Below are 13,998 nucleotides of genomic sequence, written 5' to 3' on the forward strand. Positions count from 1 at the left end.
ACATCCAGTAACCATAGATTATCTCATTTTGGAGACTTTGTGGACTCCTGTAGGCAGAGTTTCCTTTTCTTATTCTTGTCTGCAATAACTCTGAGGTTGGGAGGTACAGATTCTACCATTTCCAGTTCTTCAGATAGCTTGGCTTAGGACTAGGGGGCAGTGGCAAGAATGTTGGACTTAATGTCAAAAGATCTCACAGACCTATCACTACTTCTATAATTATGGGCTCCCATCTTTGTTTCTTTTCTCTTTTTTTTAAACATTTTTTTATTTCATTGTTCCATACTCCATGGATATCATCAAACATTCTCATTCCCAAGTCCATAGAAGATGAAAAATATAATTAAGACCCTTTAAAGATATAATAAATGCAACATGTTCATTTTAAAAACAAAACAAACAAAAACTGAACTCTCTGGACCTTCATTTTCTTTAATTAGGGAGAGAATTGGTCTGGGTGACTTCTAATGGCCCTTTTAGTCCTACTAGTAAAATCCTTTTTTAAAATGTTCATTGACATCTTTCAATCATCTGGAGCAGCCCTCTTTGTAGAAATAAGAATAGCATATAGATTTTTGCACTATGTTTTCCAACTTCATATACTATTATACTATTAGAATCCTATTCCAAATCTACTTAGTATTGTTCACATAAACAGCAAATTTTGAGTTGGAAGGGAGCCCAGTCCAATACATCATTTTACAAAGAGGAAACTAGAGCAAAGAAATGTTAAGCGACGTATCTGAGGTTGATGAAGCTAGGAAGTGGCATCCCAAGCATTTGAAACTTTGGCTTCTGATTCCAGATTGTGGACCCTTCACAGTGTTCCTTCATCTCCTTCAGTTCCTCTCTCCTTTTAACAGAGCCCTTTGAAAATTATTTTGTATGAACATCTTTAAGATCGCTTCACCTCAGGACAAATTCTTTAAGAGCATCCTTCAAAGCTTCTCTGCCTCCCTTTCAGCATCATGCAAGAGCTTCTGCTGTGGAAAAGATGTTAGATGGAACAGAGCCTGATCTGTCATGTCCATTATATGTGCCTCTGATTAGAAGACATAATCCATTAAGTACCATTAAATTACATCACCTTCTGAATTAAAAAGTATGAAACTGCATGAATGAGCCATCAAATAGAAATGCTTTAGAATTAAAAACCTTGACTTCCATCATGCCATCAGGTAGATCAGTTATCCCTGGTTTTTTTTTTTCTTTTAGACAGCCTTGGAAATAGGCAACAACTGAAGTGTTTAGATGAAGTTAAAAAAAACAATCTAGTGTAGTGAAAAGAGTGTTGGTCTTTGAGTCAGAAGAACTGGATGGAACCTTTGTTTCCCATGTGTGATAGTTATGCAGCCCTGAGCATGTCACTTCACAGAAATCCCTGAGCATGAGCCTTCTCTATAAAATTGGCATAATAATCTTTTCATTACCTACAGTATAGTTATTTTGAGGAAAGTTCTGGGTAAACCTCACCACCTCTAGGCTAGTCCTTTTAATCTGCTCTTGGGAGTAGTAATGTGCAACTATAATTACCAGATAAATGTGTGTTATTGCAATTATTACCCAATCTCTTTTTATTAAAAATTTTAGGGATATCCTCTGTGCCTGGAATACTTTCTCTGTTGCCTTTTCTGGCCTCCTTTGAGTCCCAGCTAAAATCTGATTTTCTGTAAGAAGCCTTTCCCAATCCCTCTTAATTCTAGTGCCCTCCTACTATTATTTCCTTTTTTATCATATATATATATATTCATATATACATTCACACACACACACACTTTTTAGTATCAATGGAAGAGAGAATGTATCGAATTCTAGGTCCTAGAATATATGCTCTATTATTTCTCCCTTTGGTGACAAAGTTCCTGATTATTCCATTTAATTTTTAAAACCTTTAAGTGCAAAGCACTGAAAATTAAAAAAAACATTAATATGAACATCCCTTCCTTTTAAGGTCTTTATATTTTAAGGAAGCCTGTTGCCAAAACTTTCAAATACTTAAATGAATCTTTGAACTCATTGTTGTGGGTATTTCTTCCACTTAATTCAGGTGGAAGCCTATCTATTTCTGCCCTTCCAATTAGACTTTATGAAAATTTGTCACCTTCAAATTTCATCTTAGAGTCCTTCTTCAATGTGTTCTCACATTTTGAGGATATTAATGAAATATTTAGGTCATTCATTGTTTTGTCCTTTGCTCTTGCCATATGTAGCCAACCCATCTTCTTCCATTGGTCTTTGCTTCATTTCCATCTTCTACACCAATTCTCTTTCATGGCGCCTTGATTATAATGTTCTGTGATGTGTTACAGCCTGCTTATAGTCACCATTTTTCCTTCCTTTGCTCTTTGGAACTTCTTCAACTTTAGTGTTAGAATTTATTCGCTTCTCACATAGAGGTGTCTGTGTAAATCCCAGTGGCCCAGGGAGATATCCTTACATTTTGCATAGACATAGAATGTTTCTCTTGATAGTTCATACTCATTTCTACTGATACTTCTCTTGGGAATAAATGAGTGGTAGGTGTCTAGAGATAGAATGTCTTGTCTTAATCCTTCAAAAGGCTAATAAATGAATAGCCACAAAACTTTGTGAGACCCATGCAGCTTTAGAAAATAGGAGAAAGTAAACTACATTCCCAAATTATTAATGTCAAGCATTCAGTGTTCATTGGAATATTTACTATAATTTTAGGTGCTGTGGTGGATGTAGAGGTAGTTTACAGTAGAATCTCTGCCCTTATAGAGCTTACAGTTTAGTTAAGAGAGCAGCAAACCATATAAGATAGTATTTGATCAAACACTAAATTTTATAGTGTAGAAATTATAGAAGGGCAATGAAGAGGAAAATCACTGAAAACTGAAGTTATTAAGGAAGGCTTCATAAAAAAATATGGCTCTTGAAGAGGCTTTGGAAGATGTGTCATAATTAAAAAGAAGCAAGGGGTGATGGGAAGAGTTGAGAGGGCATTTTATAGAAAGGCAACAACTTCATGATAAGAAGGAATATGGTCTATTTGTGGAGCAAGGGAATAGGGTGATTTTACTATATAGTAAAAGGCATAGGAGAAAATAAGGTTATGAAGACGAAATATGGCATCTCCTTAGAGAGCTTTGAGAACCAGGCACAAGAGAGCTGGGAAATGTCATGATAGTATTTGAAAATTAATCTTCTCTGCATTAAAGAAAATATATGGGGGGGGGGGGGACAGAGCCATGTAATAAGAGAAAACATTTCAGGAAAACTAGATTCAAACCCTAGCATTTCTACTATCTGTCAGCTGCTTACATCACTTAACTTTTCTAGGCCTCAGTTTCCTCATCTGTAATATGTTATTTTTTGACCACAATAACTCATAAAGGCCATTTATTCCATAGAACGATTATGATTTGCTTTAATGGAAGGAGTACTCACACTGATGAAAGCTGTAAAGGAAGTTAAGAAATTTGGAATCAATATTACTTTACATTTATTCAACGTTCTTCTACAAATTTCATATAGTATTTTCTTGTACATTATCCTATTGAAGCCTCCTAGGAGCCCTAAGGTGGATAGAACAGATATCTTCACTTTGTATTCAGATGAAGGAAATTAATTCTTAGAGAAATTAACTGATTTACCCAAGGTCTCATTCTGTAACTGACTTGAAGCTAGATCCTTTCCATATGAAAACATGGTTAAGCCATGTTTTTTTTTTCCTTCCTGTTCCCTGTTACCTTACAAGTTTGTTGTTTTTTTTTATTCTGTTGCTGTACATGGACTTAAGTTATTGATAGATATTGAAATTTGTGTTTTGTGTATCTTCTAATTTATCTTTTTCTTTTTGCAGATAGAAACCGCTTGGCCAACTGAGGTGGAAGGTGGATTTTTTTCTTTTTTCGAAAAATCAAAAGCATGTACCCGTGTCTGTAGAGATGATTTGTAGTTCAGCTAGGCTGGAGCTGACCGAATGAGACTATGGGCTGTGCCTCCGCCAAGCATGTTGCCACTGTTCAGAATGAAGAGGAAGCCCAGAAGGGGAAAAACTACCAGAATGGAGACGTATTTGCCGGTGAGTCTTCCTGAATTTTGCTTTTAATCTGTTGGAGCAAAGACAAAAATTCTAATATTTGAGTTTCTTCATAGTAGCCGTAGAGGTAGTGAGATGACAAGTCTTGTAGTTATTAATGATATATTAATTTTGTGGTGTGGCTTTTGGGGAAGGGCAGAATTTAGGATCAATGGAATTGTTTGTGTCAGGAGCATATTTGGGTCATTGAGCTTGGGTGAATTCTTTGACCATTGTATAATAAACCTTTTCCATGTGTGGTTGTGGACTGAGATATTTTAGTTATGCAAATATTTTAAAGATAATAGAAAGCTATCATCTATACTCTGAATCTGTGGATAAGAATGAACAAGATTGATTCTTACAGTTTACAAAGTTACCTTTACTTATAGGAACTTCTCATTAATTTCACACAATAGTCTTGTGAGGGAAGGAGGATGGAAAATGTTCTACTTGACCCCACAGGGTTCAGATCCAGGCTAAAAAGCTGAAGTTGCAGAAAAACTGAGTTGGGCTTATTGTAAGAAAAGGCTTCCCTAAAATGTTTTCCATGATTGCACATAGAAAATCTATATTGTATTGCTTACTGTCTTGGGGAAAAGAGGGAGGAATAGAGTGAGAGAATATATTTTTTTAAAAAGGAAGGGAAAGGGAGGGAAAGACCATGAATCATGTAACCATGGAAAAATATTCTAAATTAATTAATTAAAAAGAAAAAGGAAGGAAGGAAGGAAGGAAGGAAGGAAGGAAGGAAGGAAGGAAGGAAGGAAGGAAGGAAGGAAGGAAGGAAGGAAGGAAGGAAGGAAGGAAGGAAGGAAGGATAAAAAAGAAGGAAGGAAAAGAAGGGAGGAATGAAAGGAGGGAAGGAAAAGAAAGAAGGAACAAAGGAAGGAAAAAAGGAAGGAAAGTAGGTGCTCAGGTGATGCTTCCCCAAAATAAAAAATGCCCAAATAGACTGCTTCAGGAGGTAATAAGTTTTCCCATTTCCATAAGTCTTCCAGCAAAGGTTAGATGAGCAGGGTTCAGGTGGCAGGTGGTCCTCTTAGTACTGTATATAAATATAAATATATATATATAAATGAGTACAATATGTAAATGCAAATGACCACTAAGGGAGGTGGTTACCTTTTGACTCAAATCTTACAATTCAACATAGAGCAGATATTATTGTACCCATTTTACATGTGGGGAAAATGAGGCTTAGGTCACCTAGCTACTCAGGACTGGGTCTGGTGTTAGACCTAACTCCTCATTCCTAGTTTAGAAATAGATAGTAAACATGGATTATGTGCTTTCTAAAAATAATATAGTTGTATATGGTAAACAATTAATTCCTGATGCTGGGGACACTGAGGCTGGCATGCCTCTTGAGTTTGGGAATTCTGATTCATATTACAGTAAGTTACAAGCCAAACAGTGACCACTCTAGTCCAGCACAAATAGTAACATTCTTAGGAGGGCTGAACCATCATGCTGCCAAAAGAGGGATGAAATAATCCAAATCAGAAAAATGAAGCAGATAAAGACTTCTCTGCCAGTCAGCATCAGGACTGGCCCCTTTTGTAAGAGGCCACTGCCCTTCCAGGCTGGGTGAGACAGGGAGAACAAGGCTCATATAAAAAACTAAAACTGTAAGAGCTAAGTAGATGGCTCAGGGGATAGAGACTGGACAAGGGAGGTGTCCTGGGTGCAAATGTGACTTCAGACACTTCTTAGCTCTGTAACCCAGAGCAAGTCATTTCATCCCCATTGCCTGGCTCTTCTGCCTTGGAACCAACCAATACACAGTATTGATTCTAAGGCAAAAGACAAGGTTTTTTATAAAATATATAAATGTAATAAAATACACTTAACACTGAAATGACTCAACACACTTCAATCCTTTTATTACATTTTAGAGGCACTTCAGGCTCATGCAGGGTTTCCCAGTCATCATTACTCAAGATACATTCGTTATCGTGGCTCTTAGGAAGCAGCATGGGAGGGGATTGAAGATGGAATTCTGGTTGACAGTAACCCATTTTTATTGCACTGTTTAACTAATGGTGTTACCAGCTGACATTTGTGTAATATTGTTACCTTACAAAAGCTCCTCTGCATCTCTCTTTTGACTAGGTCTCTGCTTGAGATCAGATGGTTCTGTTAATGAGCTGTCTCCTTTGCCTGGAGTGGCGAACACTCAGTCATCCTAAAATAGCTTCACTATTTTTAGAGCCGCCAAGCTTTTGTTCCAGTGTGGTGGCTGGGACACTTGTTTTTGTATGGTAGGGGGTCTACCCTGCTGTGTTAGGAAAACAGAGGGAGCTCTAAAATCAGGAGGGGAGGAGCTTCCATTTATTCTTGAATCGAGGGAAGATATCTATTGCTAAGAATGAAACTGTTTCATTGGCCACACTATAAGTAGACTTTTGTGTCATCCTAAAGAGCAATGAAGTAAAACATGAATGGACTGGAACATAATTAATGGAACTTTTCATTAACTCAAATCACCCCATCAAGGACAATAATAATAATACCAGTTAAGAAACATGTGTTAGTTATCTGCTATGTGCTATGGGAACAAAGACAAATGGAAGAGTTCCCATTTGAGGAGTTTATGCCTTTGGGGGGAAAATATGCATGTAAATAAACATATATAAAATAATCTTATATAGATAAATTTAAGCTGGGTAGATCAGAAGGATAAGTTACATTCTTAGAAATTTAGTCTAACCCTCCTCTTTTTATATATGAGGAACTGAGGCCAAGAAAAGTTAAGAGACTTGATTAAAATCAAATTATTCAAGCTTGTATTTGAACCTAGATCCCCTGATTACAAATTCAGCACTTTTCCTACTAGAAGGCACTGTCCTTTGGACTGTCCTTATTAAAGTGTGAAATTCAGTTTAGAATGTTGCTTTTTTTTTTTTAAATAAGACAGAGTGAGAAGAAATTTCTCCTTAAGTTTTAGTTATCTGTGGAATTTCCCTTTCCTTTTAAATAATTATGACTTTACTGATGTGGAAGCATACATAACTTTAAACCTCATTAGGCTACATTTTGAAAATAATAATAAAACTCCATCCTTTCCTTAACTTTTACTTCAGAAATAAGCCATCTTATACTTTCATCTTTTCTTGCCATTCTTATTAAAGGTCTAACCAGTTTCTAAAGAAAGAAACCTATTAGATCTAGGAAGTAATTAGGATAATGATTAGATTAAGAGAAGAATTATGTCATTGATTAATTAAATTGATAAAAAATATTTCTTGGGTTTATCATTGACCAGGTTAAAAGAAAAATCCTTAGGGTAAGATTAAAGGGATTAAAGAGGAATTAAAATTTTGGTTTTTTAGGAAAGTGATTCTCTAGGGTACCCTAGAAGTTGTGATTATTGTTTCGTTTGGATCAAAACTGGTGCCTAGACTTTGTTCCATTTTTTTATTATATTCCTTTTCTTCTTGAACTCTACAGAATTATATGCCAAAAATGGCTTGAGTAGAGGAATTTACAAAGCCATGGGGAAACTGCACTCCTGGATTTCCATTCCTCTAAGCAAATTTGTTTAGAATTGGTACATTTGAATTAATCAATTTATCTCTAGCAGGCTCATGCCCCAACTCAGATTAGATTTTTTCCTCCTTATTATACAACCTCAAATGTAATGCTCATCTAACTTTGTCTTTAAAAATATTTCTTAAAACTAATTTTCATTTCATTTGTATATATTGTTAGTTGTATAGAATATGAGTTTTGTTTTGAGAGGGAGTCTTATATTCAGTTTTAGTGGGCAGTCAGATTACCCATGACATTAGTGTAAGGATCAGAATTTATTGCTCTTTCAGAGTAAACTTGAATGAAATAATTTATTTTTCATAACAGGGATAAAGAGGCTAAAAGTTTTGATGCTGCAATGATGTACATCAAAGGTGTCAAATATGGCGGCCTGCAACACTCAGAGTTTGACCAGATACCTGAAGAAAATGTAATTGGAAAATATTTAACAAAATAAATAAAAATACAATGGAACATAGTTAACATTAATACGTAGTCTTTTAAGTCAATAGATAGCCCACAGGGATCCCTAAGTACAGTTGAGTGGTATAGCTTTGATTTTGACACCACTGATGTACCTCAAGGAGGAATACTAATTCTCTGACATGTGAGAGAGATGGTATGGCAATAACCGTCTATGTACAACAGATACTCCATGTCATGAATTATCTTTAAATATCTGAATTAGCTTTAGTCATGACCTTCTTTTACCCATCTTCTAGTTATGCTGTTGTGCTAATCAGGGAGCAGATTAAAAAATAAATCCCAATAGCTTTCCTTCAAAATTCACATTCCTGTTCATTTAAAAAAAAACAAAACCCCATAAATGATTGTGAAAGAGGGATTAAAAAAATAGCAGAAATAAAAAGTTGAAGAGAACCTCAGCCAGTCAAGACAAATGCAACATTAAAACTTGATCATATAGTAGGTAGGAATTAAGAATCAGTGGTTAAAAATGAAAAAAAAATTAAAAAACTCACCTCTGGCATTTACTCTATGGGTGGACCTTGCACAAATCACTTAATCTTGCTAGAAGTTTGACTCTTCTCCTCCTAAAATGAAGGGGTTGATTCTGAAGTTCTTTCTAACATGAGATGTTTTGTTGTATAATGAAGAGTTTGTGGAACTATACTTTGAGCTCTAAATAAAAACTTGGATTTGGTAAAGAAAAAAAAAAGAAGTGGTTACTTCATATGGGTTATTTTGAGGATTAAAATGCAGTCTTGTGAAACCTTGAAGTATTGCATACATTCCACTTTCATCATTTGTTTGATGGTGACCTAGGAAGGAGACTGGTATTAACTTCCCTCCAGCTAAGTTTACAAGGACAGGAGGGTCACTGTCCACTTTCGAATAAGGAAAAAGTCATTGGACTAGTGGTATACTGGGATCACTTTAGAGCCATTTGACATTCCTCTGTGATTTTCCCTGTGTTTTAGAACTGATACCTCCTTAATCCATTTGCACTATACTTTTCCTAAATTGCCCCAAGAGTTTTAGTTGAGTGAAGTGGCCTTGTTAACTTTTCAAACTGCTGGATATTGTTTTCATGTGTTGCCAAAGACTTGACAGATTCCATGAAATGTGACATTATTGGGTGATGGCTCTAAAGTGTGTGGTTGTTTAGGTGAGTGAGTGTTTTCACACGCAGGCACACTTAACCATTTTAGTGCCACTCACCTCAAAAGTGTTCATTTCACTTTATTCTTTTTTAATGCCATGTTGGATGTGAGACAGGGGGAGAAACAGTGAATGCTAAGAAAATACTTAGTTATTTTATATAGTAATTTCCATTGATACAAATCAGTTTAGTCTCAGTGATGTTCTTAAGGAGCTTGATGGCTCCAAATGTGTGTGATTTATCTATACACACAATACACATACAGATATATACAAATGTATATATATATATATATATACACACATGCATATATTTATACAAAATGAATCTTCCAATAGATAGGATGAATCAGATTTCTGAAGATGATTTCTACTTGAGGAGGAATGAAAATTTAAATGACAAGGAAGAATTTTTGATTTTCAAAAATTTAGGAAAGTGTTGATCACATTTCATGGAGTTTCTTGATGTTTAATATTGCTATATGTGCATATTATACAATATATACATTTGCATGTATATAGCTTATACTAAATTCAGTCAAAATGCAATAGCAAGGTGAGAATGAGCAGAAGGGTCTAAGAATGAGCAGCAGAGCATCCAGTCAGCATAAAAGGATGCAAACCTATGAGGTGGTGTCAGGGATCCTGGGGTCTTGCTAACGGGAATCAGACCTACTTCTGAAAGCTTCATCTCCAAATTTGGAATTTTCCATTCATCAATAGTTAATGCAGACAAGAAAAGTGGTCAGCTGATCAATTGAGGTCATTAAGGAGACTTCTGAGTATGCTGCCAAAGCTGGATTTTAAAGGCATGAACCCAGGGCAGGGCTAAGAGTAGTTTAGAGCATGTTAGGTCATATTCATTCAAGCAACCTATCAGGGGCATAGAAATTAACTAGATGTTGTGAGAGATACACCTATTGAGAGTACCCCACAAAGATTGCTATTCACTTATAATGTACAAATTTAATGCTTTTTTTCTGTCTTTTTTAGTTTGTTTTTGACCCATTTTCCCCTTACCTTGTTCTCACTCTCTTCCTTCATTCCTTCCTCCATTCCCATACTCACCTTCCCTTATCTTCCCTTTCTTCTTGCTATATTCTCATTCTTTTTCTTCTGCCCTTTCTCCATTTCTTTGTGCCCATATTCTTGTTTCCTTTATCAGATGTTTTTACTCAGTATCCAACTGTCAGTATCTATGCTAGCAATAGAATAGGGAATACAAGACTGAGAATAAAGTCCCTGCCCTCGGAATGTTTACATTCAGTTTGGGATATAAGTTTTTTGTACAAATAAACATGAGAGTTTAAAGTAATGTTTGAAGGAAGAAGTGATTATGTCTGGCTGAAGGAATAAAAAAGCAAATTGAAAAAGATGACATTGGCACCTAGTCTTTGGAGTATGTTGGGTTAAGGGTAATATCCATTTCAAGGAGAAGGAACAAATCTAGAAAGGCTGAAAATTAAAAGATATGTTCTAAATTACTCATCCTTCCATTGCTTCACAGATGTTACTGTCAAATTAATTTTCATAAACCTCATCTCCAGTAATGTGACCCTTTTCCTTAAAATTCTTCATTGGCTTCCCATTGCTTACTGAATAAAATCTCAAACTCTTACCTAGAATTCAAGACCTTCAGTGACTTATTCCCCATTTACCTAGCTATTGTCCTTTTTTTGCCACTACTTGCTTTCATGTACTTAGTACTCTAGCCAAACTGTGCTTCTTTTTATTTCCCAAACATACTCCATGGCATCATTCCCTCTTCCATGTTTTTGCTTCATTCTTTCCCCTCTTCTTTTCCTACAACTCCACTTACTACCCAGTACTTACCTATTCTTCAAAACTCAGGTCAAGTAGATCTTCTTGAAAATTTCTCTAATTCCCTCCAACAGGAAATAATCTCCATCTCCTCTGCTTTTTATTCTAAGCAATTTGAAATATAGCGAGGAAAATGAAACAACAGCCAGGCAAGACGAGGAAGAGTTATGTGAACTTTGGATATTGAATTTCCCCTATTCCTGCAGCTTTAGTTTCTCCTGCATCCCTATTTCACATGAAAAAAGTGCTTTCTTCTTGCTTAACCATATATGCCTTCGGAGGGAAGGCACTAATAGTTGAGAGAACTCAGAAAAGGCTTCATGTGGAGAGTGCTATTTGAGCTAACCATAAAGGGAGAGTGGGTCTCTATGAAGCAGCAGGAAGGAGATAGTACATTCCAGGCATGGGGAATTGACCTAGTGAAAGGAAGACTCAAGGGACATTAAAATCCTTCAGCAGCTGCCACGTGTAGAAAGAATAAGTCTTGTTCTATTTGGTCTCAGAGGAGAGAATTAGGAGCATTGGGTACAAGTTGCAAAGAAATTTAATTTCAGGAAAATTTCCTAAAAGTTAGATCCCAAAATAAAATGAGTTGCAATAAGAGGTGGTTGGGTATCCCATTCTTGGAGGTCTGCAAGCAGAGACTGGATGACCATTTGTCAGGTGTATCACAGGAATTTCTGTGATGTTTGGATTGGACTAGAGCCCTTAATTTTGTGATTCTAGAGTTTAGACCACTTTTGCCAGACATCTTGACTGTCTTCCTCAATTCAATATGGTTTTTCAAGCATTTATTTAATTCCTACTATTAAGAGCCAAATGCTCTGCTAAATACCAGGGACACAAAGGCAAAATGGCAACCCCTGTCCTCAGGAGGATCCTCCATTAGTTTTTGTATTTGTATAGGAAATGGGGTCGAGAAAATAGTTGATACCTGTGTAGTGCTGTAAATAGGGTAAGTCAGTTATTATAAGTGTATCAGTTGATTGCCTACCCAGACCTGCCTCCCTGTTCCTTTTCATACTCCCCTAACTCTTATGATTACTGGAATTACACAGTGTGAACGATGTCAAATTATACAAGAATGCTCAGTTTTTGAAAGCTGCTTTATTCAGAATTCCAGTGGGGTTAGGGCATGTATGAATGTCTATTCAGGCATATCTTTACTACCAGTGAAAGAGAAAATACGCTCTATGTTTGGTATGTAAAGAATAATCCCAAGTATTATAGTAGTCATATTTCTATTGTGCTTTATAGAGACAAACCTCTTAACAAAATATGTTATTTCACCTGCATGTTACAACTATCAAGTAAGTTTTTGTCCATTTCTCTGATAGGCAAAGCAATGCCTAGAGAAGGTCAGTGACTTACCTAAGGACAGGTAACAACTAAGTGGTGGAGAGTTTCTAGTCTTTTTGTATCTTAAGTCCAGCTTTATTTCTACTTACGATACCATACTCCTTTTGGGTAGGAACTAATTCCTTGGCATAAACACCTGGTGATCTTTATGTCTTCTCTTTCTATCTCATTAAGTAATTGTCAGGATTCTGCGTTTTATATTCATCTATTTCTTTGATGCTAGATCTTCAGAAATAAGGGCCAATTAAAATGCAACGCTGAAGTGTCTTTTGGTTCAGAAAAAATAATCTCGAGTTCACTAGAGTTGGTATTCTGGTAGAATATATGGTATAATGGAAAGAATACTGGACTTGGAAGTCAGAATCTGGGTTCAAGTGCCTGCTCTGTGACTTAGGGTAACCTAAGTGGCCACATCTCAAAGTCTGTAGTCAATAAACATTTATTAAATGGCTGCTATGTGCTAAGCACTATGTCAAAAGACAGTGTTTGATTAGATGGCCAGTAAAGGTCTCTTTGTGCTCTAAATTTATGAGTCTAAATCTTCCAAATTTTATAGTCTGCAAGCTTTGCTCAGGCAACTCTTTATGTTGCTTCTTCCCCAAAACTTTTTCTCAGAGCAATGGAAAGGACAAACTTGGCAATGAAAAGAAACTACTGTTAGGTTGTGCTAGTTGACAGTTCCCAGACCTTGTGTCACTGAAATACTTATAGGGATTTAAGAGCCTAGATAAAGGCAGAGTCTGTATTTATAGTAGAAGAAAAGATATAGAAAATTCTATAAGAAATGACAGCAAAAAAAAGTAGGGGCAGGGTGGGGGGGCAGCTATGCAGTGTAGTGGACAGAGCCCCATACCTAAAGTCAGAAAGACCTGGGTTCAAATGTGGCTTTCTAGGTGTATGACCCAGGAGATATCACTTAACCCCATTTACCTAGCCCTTGCCACTTTTCTGCCTTGTAATTGATACTTAATATTGATTCCAAGACAGAAAGTAGGGTTTTTTACATTTAAAAATAGAAAAGAGAAGGAAAGTGAGATTTCAAACCTTTATTAAAGGGGCTGTCGTGTAAGGTTGCCTGTAGTAGAATCAATCTTTTGATGCAAAAGAGTAGTCTCTTCTCATATCATAAACCAAGGTGATGTGATAGAAAATTCCCAGCTGTTGTGATAGGCACCAGTTCAGACAGAACCCCAAAGGATACAATCAGCTATCTTTTGGGATCTTGAAGGCCTCAGTTTCCTTATCTATAAAGTGATTTGGAGAGAGAAATGACAAACCATTTCAGCAGCTTTGTCAAGAAAACCCCAAATGGGATCTCCAAGAGTTTGGACATGACAAACAGCTGGACAGGAACAAGTTCCTGATGCTAAAACAGCATAGTCCTTCCTCTCGCTGCTCTCCCTCAATTTTTAGTTTGTCTTTACTCTTAATTACTTTGTATATCACTGATACTTCTGTATCAGTGTGTATGTTGTTACTTCTCAGTTGAATGAAGCTTCTTGAAGGCAGGTACAACTTTGTATCTGCAGTGCCCACACATTGTGCCTCTCACAAAAGTAGATGCTTAATAAGTACCAGCTACATTGAGTAGAATTATGCACTGTAACCCTGTGAGTTTT

At 36.2% G+C, this 13,998-nt stretch overlaps 1 protein-coding gene across 7 annotated transcripts in view; it reads left to right on the forward strand.

The window, feature by feature from the left end:
- The window catches only part of C2H1orf21 (chromosome 2 C1orf21 homolog), a 294,516-nt gene that overhangs the window by 118,168 nt on the left and 162,350 nt on the right, over positions 1–13,998 (forward strand). For 6 of the 7 annotated variants that reach the window (XM_056815641.1, XM_056815645.1, XM_056815644.1 and 3 more), the window contains exon 2: positions 3,827–4,048. In XM_056815641.1, coding sequence (XP_056671619.1) covers positions 3,955–4,048 — 94 coding nt within the window. In that variant the 5' untranslated portion in view covers positions 3,827–3,954. Of the gene's footprint in view, positions 1–3,826; positions 4,049–4,850; positions 8,010–13,998 lie in introns of those variants that run through there. The other variant, XM_056815646.1, reaches the window with a different exon arrangement.

Source organism: Monodelphis domestica, chromosome 2 (assembly GCF_027887165.1).
Source record: "Monodelphis domestica isolate mMonDom1 chromosome 2, mMonDom1.pri, whole genome shotgun sequence".
In the NCBI taxonomy this organism is placed as follows: Eukaryota; Metazoa; Chordata; class Mammalia; order Didelphimorphia; family Didelphidae; genus Monodelphis; species Monodelphis domestica.